Source organism: Melopsittacus undulatus, chromosome 7 (assembly GCF_012275295.1).
Source record: "Melopsittacus undulatus isolate bMelUnd1 chromosome 7, bMelUnd1.mat.Z, whole genome shotgun sequence".
Taxonomy (NCBI): domain Eukaryota; kingdom Metazoa; phylum Chordata; class Aves; order Psittaciformes; family Psittaculidae; genus Melopsittacus; species Melopsittacus undulatus.
Window position 1 is genome coordinate 59,116,792 of NC_047533.1, and position 11,110 is coordinate 59,127,901.

The 11,110-nt window shown below is 45.1% G+C and overlaps 1 protein-coding gene across 13 annotated transcripts in view; it reads right to left on the reverse strand.

The window, feature by feature from the left end:
* Nucleotides 1-11,022, reverse strand: part of SEC31A (SEC31 homolog A, COPII coat complex component) — a 41,978-nt gene extending 30,956 nt beyond the window's left edge. For 12 of the 13 annotated variants that reach the window (XM_034064439.1, XM_034064434.1, XM_034064433.1 and 9 more), the window contains exons 1-8: nt 10,114-10,132; nt 9,688-9,770; nt 9,046-9,169; nt 6,083-6,281; nt 4,696-4,791; nt 3,181-3,321; nt 1,791-1,933; nt 868-967 (exon numbers count right to left, since the gene is read on the reverse strand). In XM_034064439.1, the coding sequence (XP_033920330.1) occupies nt 868-967; nt 1,791-1,933; nt 3,181-3,321; nt 4,696-4,791; nt 6,083-6,281; nt 9,046-9,169; nt 9,688-9,770; nt 10,114-10,124 (897 nt within the window). In that variant the 5' untranslated portion in view covers nt 10,125-10,132. Of the gene's footprint in view, nt 1-867; nt 968-1,790; nt 1,934-3,180; nt 3,322-4,695; nt 4,792-6,082; nt 6,282-9,045; nt 9,170-9,687; nt 9,771-10,113; nt 10,133-10,330; nt 10,570-10,852 lie in introns of those variants that run through there. The other variant, XM_031046837.2, reaches the window with a different exon arrangement.
* Nucleotides 11,023-11,110: the final 88 nt, after the last annotated feature.

The following is an 11,110-nucleotide window of genomic DNA, read 5'->3' on the forward strand; positions in this document are numbered from 1 at the left end:
TTAGGAATGTTAAAACTTGCACTCTGGGCAGACAGCCTCTGCTGCCCTGCAACAGACAAGCCCATCACTGCAGCAGGCATTTAATCATAAACTAGGAAACAGCAAAATGCTAACTGTCCTGCTGTGTCCCAGGAAACTGATTTTCATTTTTAACCAAAATATGTAGCATGAGTCATCCACTTGTAAAGCCTTCCCAATAGCGGAGGATCCAGCCCAGATAACTCATTTATCACCCCACAGCTTTTCACTTTTGTGCCTATGTCTGAATTTTAGAACACTTCTCATTCTGTCGCCCAGGATTATTGCCCACTGCAGGAAAGGAGCCCTCTGGTGTGCCCAAAGCCCCCAAGTGATAAACACTGAAGTTGTCTGAAAAAAGGATCTGTATTTGTTTTGAAAGGTATCCCCAGGCACAAAAGGGCAGGGTGTGAACACACTGAAGTGGCTTTCACTGACCTGCCACAATCGTAGTACAAAATCCCTCTGGTCTGCATAAAAGTTCTTACACTTACAGAAGGAAAAAGGCAATTGCAACAGTAAAACAGCCACACCAGGCCCAAACTGAAAGAGTATGAAGCAAATACTTAGTGTAAGTAGGGCCATTTCTATCTCTTATAATGAACAGGGACCTTACTACTTGGGAGAGAAGCAGTAAGGACAAATATGTAATACTGGAATACTAGGAAGGAATCCTACACCACCAGCATAAGCTCAGAAGGCACATATACCAAGCACAGATAGAGAGGATATGGAGAAACTTCCCACAGAAGCATCATTCCTAGGAATGCAAGCACATCAACACTGCTTTGCATATGCTATTGTGCCACCTCTGAACAAAGATGTTTTTAAAAGGTATGTGTACAATACCTCTCCTGTGTTAGGATTGGAGCAGAGAATTTTAGCATCCTTCCCACAGCTGAGCAGCAGCTCTGAATCTGCCATACTCCAAGCAATGGCCAGTATACCTCTGTGTGAAAAGTCACAACCAAAAAGTTTAATGTAAATGCAAAATGATGATAAAGTGCATTTATAACTGAAGTTTCTACATTAGCTGAGCATTCCACTTCAAAATACCCTCCCCACTCCTTCCTTTTACAAATGAAGTTTTTCAATGTTATCAGCACTTTATTTGTTGAAATAGATGTTTTCTATTTTCTGCATGAAGAGGTATGAAGGTGTAGCCATTGCATGTGAAAATTAAATGCAGCAGTCAGGCAGGAGAACCTGGACACCAGTGTAACATAAGGGTTTGTTTGCCTGCAGTATTATTAACATCCAGTGTGCAAATCCGTGGTTAAGGTAGGTTGAGTACAAAGTTTGTCAGATTCTTTTTATTAGCAGAAGACTCAAGCCAGCAGAACCGCTGGCAGCAGTTTTGGTAGAAGCTGCAACACAGACCTCTTGCTGCTCTCTCTCCTTAAATCAAGTGCTAGTCTGGGACAATAAAGAAAGTTTCGCTAGCAGTTGAGAAGGGACAAGGGTTGAACAAAATATTTCCTGGTACCCAAATTTAAGGCATTTAGAAACAAACTAGCAACTTCAGCATCTCAGCAAGATGGTGTTTTTTTTTACTCTGAGGCCTGTTCCCTAAATAAACCAGAAGGTCTCCAAAAGGCAAGCCCTTCAGGACATAGGTCTGGGTAGTCAGCAAGCAAGCATGTAACACTGCTGCTGATGGAATCACTGCCTCCAACTGAGTCTTCACAGGGGACTGAGAAAGAAGTGAGATGTACAAACTGGCATGCAATCACCAAATACTGAGAAGCAGCAGGCCACGTAAGCCTCATTACCTTGAATGGCTTTCTAGAACACGAAGTGGTGAGGAGGCAAATCTTAGGTCCCACATTTGAATCACAGGCATCCTGTCATCCTCTGAAGCCAAAACCATCTGGGTAGCAACATCAGGGTGCCATGCCAGGCCTGAGCAGTGCATCTGAAGGACAACATTGTGCCGCAGCATAAAATAATTAAGCAGCACTAAAGGACAAAATACAAATAGCCTAAATATGTCTACATGCATGGTAAAACAAAGAAATTTGCAGCTGTTGCTGGGCATTACTTCTGATTTCATGTAGCTTATGATACTCTCCTTGTTTTCATGGGTGAGAAGATTTGCAGTTAGTTTCCAAAGGTCCTCTTAAATAAGAGACTTTGTGCTTTCTTGTATACAGTCTGTTTCAATGTAAGAAAACCATGCAGCCTTCTGTACAAACCTTTTCCTCTAATGTTTTTATAATAAAAGCCATCATTAGGCAGAGGTTATTGTCATGCAAATATTGTATCACTAGAAGACAATCATAGATGAAGACAATGTACTGTACTACTCTTATGTTAGGCAACAAATACAGAAAACATTGAGTTACACAGCTTATTAGTCCAGAGACCAAGCAGCTCCTTCAGGAGCATCCATTTGTCAATTCTATATTGCACTCTTGCTACATCTTCCAAGTTTGTTACATCAATATTCCATTTAAAATATACAGGATTATACAGAGATATGTCACTCTCCACAAGTCTGCCAGGATCTTTTTAGATTTACACTGCTGAGGAGTTGTAACTATACAAGGCAGGGCAGTCCCTTGTGACTCACTCAATGGCAACATTCCTCTGTGGCCATAGGCCATGCCCTTTCCAAGCTCAGCTGCAGCCTGCTTTAACTTCCAGGTCTGGACCAGCAGAAGCACAGGCCCCAGCTCCACCAGTGTCCTGCCAGGGCTCAGCCCTTTTGTGCTCATCCCACCAGTGAAACTCAGGAGTAAGCCCTCTCTGCCCAAGCACTAAGTCATGACATTACCTGCTCTGCAAAAGTGTATGTGCTCACCACATCAGCTGCAACTTCATCTCTCCAGCACACAAAGCATGTAATTTCTGACTAGCTGAATAAAAACCATTCTGTGGTAGCCCCTGCCGGATCAGTAATATTCCAAACTAAATTACTGCTCTAATAGGAAATCAGAGTGCCTTGCTTCAATCTGCATCTGCCTATTTTTGTTTAAATTGATGACAAAACCCCTGCATATCCATAACCTTTTAAGAGAAAGCATTAGATATTTATTAGATTGTATAAAACTGGGCCAGGCACCAGTATCTTTAGGTAATGAAACAAGGGATACCATAACCTGTCCCCACATGCCACGTCTCCCAAAAAGCACCCATGCAGCTGTGCGAGAGCCAACTCACCCGGTTACTGTGGTCACTGACTTTGATGATGGGTTCATTCTTCCTGAGATCCCACACAGTAGCTCGGCCACTAGGGCTGGCAGATGCCAGGATGTGCTGGACTTGCCTGTTCCAGGCAATGCAGCTGACGTCCTCAAGAGGCTGTTGCACACACAGAACAGCCTTTCACAACCTTTTCAAATCCAAGACTCAAAGCCTGTTATTTTCAGGACTTGTTAAATGACAAATGTGCAGGGAGACTCATCCCAAGTACTGCATGTGTTCTAGTTTTCTATGTACACACGCTGTAAGGTAGCAAACTCCAAACTGAAATTAGTATTTCACTAATATCTGCATTTCTGGCTTTACAATGTGATACATTAAGTCATTTAAAGAAAACTAACCACAACTGCCTTAAAAACCAGCAAATTACTCCATGGAAGTATAGCCAGGTACATGAACTGCCCTTTTGCCTTGTATTAGGGTTGGACTTAAGCCCACAGAATTCCTCCCAGCAATTATATTTATTTTTGTTATTCTTCCCCCAACTGCTTGTTTTTACTCCAAGAATGAAAAGCAATGTTAGCCCACCCCTTGTTGCACTATTATTTCCAGCTGTCATTATGCATATGGACTAAAAGATTTCCAAGCCCAAAAAATTACCGTAAGACATAAAAAAAAATCCCATACAGGGATGTTTAACTCCAATGAGCATCCTCCAAAACGCCCACATAGTAATAAACAACTTAGACTAAACAAAGTATCCAAACCCACAGAGTTTAAAGTAAAAATCTTTAAACTGAAGATTATGTCTCATCCCATTTCCACACTTTGTTGTCTCCAAATTATCATGCAGTAATAAATCCATCTTCCAGTAACCACATACTGTTTATGCAATTTTTTAACAGCTACAGAAACATACATGCATTGAAACAACCTACTCCCATTCTATTTCCTTCAGAAGACAAAAAGTACAAAAGGATATTGTTTCCCTTAGATCTTCTACTAAGAGACACAGGCTGAACACTGTCCCTTAAGTATAGCAATTAAACATTCCCTGCTAAACCTACTGCCTCATCTTCTGACTTCTCAGTAGCTGTTTTTTATATTCCTCTCATTTTCCTCAGTCTGAACCTTCATGACCTACAGATTCATGCATGCAGTGAAACATGCTTTGAGTCACAGGCATGTCACATGGAGACAAATATCTCAAGACCCACAGTTTAATAAGCACATAACAAAATTTAAGTACACATAGAAGGCCTATTTTTGTTGGCCTTTGGGAAAGCCACTGGAGAACAAAACGCAGGAACAGGAGATACCTGTTGTACCACCCCTTAAGGCTAGTATATAACACTGCCAGAAATGTAGCTCATGGCCAACCATAATTAACTGCTACCCAAGTTAGAGTTCAGAATGCAACCCCCTATCTGAGACAGCTTTAAAACTGTAGGTTTCAAAGAGCTCTCAACTTAAGTGACATGCATATTTCCCATTAGTCTGCTCCACAGTATTTAACAAATGCAAATCTGGTACCTGTGTCTTCACTCCTGGTGTCATTGGTGTGGCAAAATTGTTCAAGTCCCAGATATAGATTTCAGACTCATTAGCACCAGAGGCCACCAGATTAGTCTGTAAGACACATTAATAGATGTTAAGATTATTTTCCGCATCAGCTTTCACAGTCTTAGCTACTAGGAGGCATCAGATCCTCAGGATTGTGCCAGTTTCTCCTGTTGGCTCAGGATACAGCCTTTGGCTCACAGAGCATAAGCTCTGTGAAAAAAAACAAGTCTGAGACTGCAGGTAAAGCTGAATAAATAAAAAATCCCCACACTGCACTAGACTGGCATGCCATGACCAAAATTCCTGTTCTGTGGAGTGCTCCTTGTACTGCATGGCAAACACTGATAGGTAAGTGGAAAGCAGTGACACTTCAGGGAGGGGGCAGATGAGGAAACAGTGCTGCACCTATTAGATAGCACCACACAGCTTCAGTCCGAGCAGACCATAACATGTGGATCAGGCTGGAAGGTAGCATTTATGCCTCCAGCAGTGGACAGCACCCTCCAACAGTGAGTGCAATCATCCAGAGCAATCCTGCATCTGGGATGCAAAAGTCCAGGCAGGGTGACATGAGCCAAAGGGCACTGAGAGCCCTTTGATCACATCAGGGAGTCCTGACATTGCAACAGGCAGAAAGGGAAAGGAATTGATTCAGAGGGCTAAATGAACCCAGGGCAGCCTTGCTGAAAAGCAAGTGTGCAGGAACAGAAGTGGTATTTAGGAAACAAATTAAACTGAATTCTCACACAGCTGGTAAAAATAAGGAAAAAACAACCTAATGTATCTAGAAGTAAACAAATGCTCATTAGTGCTGGAGGAAAGCTTGCTGGTTTTGAGAGCTCTTCTGTTTAAGAGGGATACAGTGCCATGTTTCCTGGTCTGTCTCCTCTTTACAAGTTACAATACTTAAAGGTCTTGAAGATGGACCTACCCAACCGCTAGAGGAAAGACAGAAAAATCTGATGTCACCAGAAACATAAATGAGTGCAAGTAAATACTTCCCTTGTGATGAGAGCAATATTGGCACATGGAACAACAACAAAAAAAAAAAGAAATAGGCTAAAAATACCACGTAAACCCACCCATACTTGACACATGGGCTGAGCTAAAGACCCACTAAATTGACAGTATAAACTGACAAGGGGAAGGAATGAACTGGACACCTTAAACTCTTTCATTTCCAATTCTGAGACATCAGTAACAGGACAGGTTTTACCTACTAAGTACAGATGCTCAAACACCAAATTCAGTTCATGCTTTTCAGGGAAGGGGAAAAGGAGAGAAACATTTGAGGTTAAAAGTTAAGACAGGTCACCCATCTATGATGGCACACTATGAAAAACAGCAGAAAACCAACCTGGAACATGTTGACATCAAGTGCTCTTACTGGTCCTGTGTGCTTGTCTTTCTGGGCAATTATTACTTCAGCATCTCCAGCTATGATTTTGGCTGGGTCATACAGAATGACATTTCCATTTTCACCCCCGGCAATCAGGACTCCAGAGACTGTCCCACCTGAGGCCATGTTATGTGGCCCCCAGATCAGCTTGTGGTACCTGTAAGACACAGAGGTCCCCAGAGTCTACAACTATCCACCACCAGCTCCACGTATGCTGATGCATCCCATTTTGCTCACCAGCTAAAACCTCCAGATTGTTACTAACAGACAGAGCAGACACATCAAAGTACTACAGACATTTCTCCTTAATGAAGAGTCCCTGTACTTTCAACGCCTTCTATCAGAAAAGCCACATGTCCCAATTCTGCTTGTTATCAAAACACAGGGTCACAACATGCACAACCAATAACCCAGTAACTGATAAAACTCCTTTCATCTCCTGGCTGCAAAATCACGCAAGTGCTCACAACTGCACTGGGATTTTGAGCTCAGCTTTGCGAAACAACAGAGGTAATCAAAGCAAGGACTATAAGCCCACCAAAAAACCCTGGATGTAAACCTCTGCTATTTGTGAGCAACTCTCATAAAGAGAGAAAAAAAGGCAGAACTATGAACATTGCTAATCCTTTTCCATATCTGTGCTCCTGGATGTATCATTTGCTGTACTGAAAGCTCAGTAAGTAGCTTATTCGCATCAGACACACCTGTCTCTTGGACCACAGTCTACTGTCCAGGCCAAATCAAGAGGAATTAAACATACTTCCAGAAATTAAGTATTTTCACACCACTGTGTCCAGCTGCAAATACCCACATTTCCTTCAACAACATGGACTTGCTGCGTAAGAAAACAGCATTCCATGTATTCAGACATGGAAAGGATAAACTACTTCTATGTAAAATGACAAACTGTCACATATCAGCTCTTAGGCAAGCACAAAGCAAAACAACATAGGCTGGAAGGTGGCAAGGAGTTACTTCAGCGTTCACTGTTATTATTAACTCTTTTTGTTATCTCTGGACAACTTTCAAGTAATTTCTTTGCATCACAGTAACTTCAGCATGATAAAATGCATACTTCAGAAAGCTAGACAAACAGCACATGCTGGGTGACAAATACTGTAACAGCCAAGTGCTTAGTCTCCCTAGTGCAGTGTTCAGCTGACAGTGGAGGTTCACCAAACAACGTTACAAACAGAAGTTGGTCTGTGATATCAAACAGACCCTTTCCCCGAGTACAATTTTATCCTGCATCAAACTACATGAGGTTATGAGAAACAGAGTGAGCAACAAGGCTGTCTGAGCACTAGTATTACACCTTACTTTCCTTGGAGAACAAGTAACAAAGCTTGTTACAGGATTTATCTTTTGCGGGTTTAATCACCTTGACATTTTCATTCACTGCAAACCAAAATAAAGCTAATTGGGGCACTTCTTGTCATCTTTAATTTAAACAAATAAATTGACCTCCTTTGTAATGTATTTTCTGGGGCAAAGTCAAACTCCTGTGTTGCTCTCCAAGGGAAGTACTTGCAAAGGAGCACTGCATTCTGGGTATAAAGAGTGGGTTTTGGAATCCTCTAAGCAAATGTCACATGCTGAGGGTGGAAAAACGCAGTCAGCTAAAATGAGGTAGAACAAGGAAATTTAGAATCAAAAAGATCAAACACCTTCCCTGCTCTCAGGAAGCTGGATGTGTTAGCATCAGCTTTGCCCACAGTGCAGGGCATTAAACCTAGACTGTGGCTGTTTCACACAAGCTCCATGTACTAAAATGCAGTCAAACACAGGGGAAAAAAGGCAAAAACTGACACGGCACAAAGCCAGAAGCTCAATGCCTTGTTCTTCCTCCTACAAAAGCTACCACAACTGTTATTTAACCAAATCAGAGAGCAACTCTACATAGGGTCACAATCTTATTGAGTGCAAAGACACACAATTTCAACCACTCCCAAGTTTTTATAGGCAAAACTCTAGAAACACAGCAAACTGCATTTGGTCCAGAACTTTAGGAAACAGTTGCAGGCCCTTAGGTTTTGAAGTTCCAGCTTTAGAACAAGTTATGAAGGCTCACGTCTAATTAATTTCTACTCTTGTCAGAGATGAAGGAGATGGCAATTGCTTCTAAATAAGTGTCAAATTCTCACTTGAACATAATGGCAAAATGCTGCAACTGTCTGCACCTCCAGTCACGTTGTTTCAGGTCAGCAGGTGAAAGAGCGGTGATGCTGACACTGTAAGTAGTATGAGAAAGTCACGGACCCAATCCAAGAGCAAGGACAATTTTCACCTGCTTCTCTACCCACAGAAGCATCCTGCACTTGCAGCTACATTGTTTCAGCTCACCCCAAACCAGCGGCACTCACTGGACCAGCAGCCACAAGTGCTGGGGAGATGGAAATTGGAGTTTGTGACATTAGTATTTCCTTGGACAAGCGCACAGTAAGGAATTAAGAGCTAAGTCGAGCTGTAGTCAGGAACTTGGCTTCCCAGCTGTGGGGTAAGGTATGATACTACACACAGGAGTCAGTTTACAGGAATCTCCCTGAAATACCTAAAACACAAACAGGACGGGGCAATGTGAAAAGTTGTGACTGCGTTTTAATAACTTCACATTTCCTTCTGTTCTCTAGAGAAACCCAGAGGCTCCCCAAAATAAACAGTCTGCATACCTATCCAAACCTATCAGCATCAGATTATTTAGGTTTATGTCAGACCATGACCATGAGCTACTTGCAACTCCTCAGAGGCCAAGCTCACTGCTCCACGAAATTGATAGAACTCACATGTCTCCAGATCTCAGCACTGAACTTCTGCTCCTCTTTTAAACAACTGCACATAACCCTCATGAAGTGGCCTTTCCACATGCACCATGTATAACAGCTCCACAGCCATTACTCTTCCCCTACGACCCCACTGCTGACCTGTGAGAGGAGGAGAAGGTGGCACAGGACTTCATATCCAGTGAAGGGTCTGATAAGTCCAACTCAAAGATTTCCAGAGAAGCACTTGTACTGAAGGTTGCATCCAGCTGCTGAGCTGATGTACCTGCAAAGAAGTGTGCTTAGCAGTGAGAAAGCCACAACACACTAAAGAGTCACTGTAAAAGCAACAAAGTAGGGGCATTAAACATAATGCTTGCACAAATACTCTGGGATGGGGTCAGGTTTCTATTTGTTACATGTAGTTCTACCTAACTGTCCTCCCCATGGTTCCCCCTTTGGGGGTTTCTTCACCAATAGGAAAAGGAAAAGCCTTGGGCAAGTGCCTCTCCCTCCCTGACATGCACAGAAAATTATCAGTTACAAGCAAGCAGCAAGGGACAACCAGCAATTAAGACTGCTGTCACCTTACCCTGGCAGAAGGAAGAGGATGCTTGCTGTCACCTGCAGAACGCAAAACATGTTTTCATGCATGGCACAACTGGATAACTCCACTAAAGGCACTGCACCATATACCCTATTCCAGTCTTCAGTACACAAAATAACTCTTACAACTCTGAATCACGACTGCTTCATGGCAGCCCCCACATGTAGCCTACTAGCACACGCACCCCAGAAGCTCACCTGTGGCCAGGTAAATGGGGTGCTGCTGTGCAGGACTCCATGCCTGCATAGCAGTGCGATCAATCTCCTTCAGCTTCATTTCACTGAAACAGAAAGAAAAGAAAGATAATGCTTAAATGGAGCATGGGGAGACTGCAGTGCCACAGATTCAGCAGCTGCATTAGGACATGGCAGAAGCTGCCAGGGTGCTCATTCTCCTAAGATATCCCACAGACACCAACTCCATCCTCTCCAGAGCACACTCAGGGACAAGGGGAGCAATAATTCCCAGTGGACACACAGAGGAAACCGATGGCTGCTAAACAGATTATAACACAGGAAAATCTGTGCAAAGCTTCAACTGCTCCGAAAAACCCTCTTCTAGCAGCATCAAGACACCCACGGGGCACCCTACAGCAGCTTTCAGCCTTAACCCACGAAACCTACCCATCCTCCATAAAACCCTTGCTGCCGAACACCCTCAGCAGGCAGACCTGAGGAAGGAACACGGTTTAACAGCCTCTACCGTCTCTTTTCTGGCTCTTATTCAGTGCTCAAGGGATGCCGCCCGCCTCGGAAACACCGTGCGCGGTCCGCGGCCGTCGGCGCCCGCTTCCGACAGGAACCGAAGTACAATAGGTGGAAAACGCGGGTCCCCCCTCACCTCCGCGTCCCCGGCGCTCCCCAGCCCCGGCCCGCTCCAACGTGGCAGCCGCGGCACCGCCCCTAGCCCGCCACCGGTTTCCGGGCGCGCCCCGCGCCTTCCGGGCGGCGGCGAGCGGGACTCCACCTTTCCTTACGCGGGAAGCGAGTGCGGCGGGGGGGGGGGGTTAGTGTTGGGTGTGCGGCCGCCTCCTTCTCGGGCTCTCCTCCGGGTGTCTCGGGCAGGAGCGGTGAGCGGCCCTGGGAAAGAGGGAGACAGGCGTTAGGGGCGGTCGCCTCGCTCGGGTGTAGGGGAGCCGGGGGAAAGCGCCTGCAACGCGGGGCTCTGGTGCCGGCTGTCCTCAGCTCCATGGCAATAATCACGGCGGTCATGATGTGAACAGCAGTGAGGCTCATCACCGGACAGGGGCCAGGCCCACGAGCAAGGGGCTCTCCCGCCTTTCAGGGCGGGGAAACGGGATTAACACACTTGAGTTTGCTGCCCGCCGGCTCTCACAGCCTCCAGGCACAGCCCCTGACCCACCTCTCACGGCAATCGGAGCAGCACAGCTCTGCCGCCGCTCATAGGGCGGCCGGTGCGCCAGGGACGGGGGCTGCCCCAGCGCCATGGCGCGGCTGCAGAGGCCCCGCCGCCGGGCATGGTGCAGCCGCACGAAGCTCCCCCAGTACCACCAAGCACCCCGCGGCAGGAGAGAGCCTTATCTGCTGGCCCCGCTATATATGTATGCACTGGAAGCGCTGCTCCCATTGGCTGCGAGGATCGCCGTTTGCCACTGGCTGC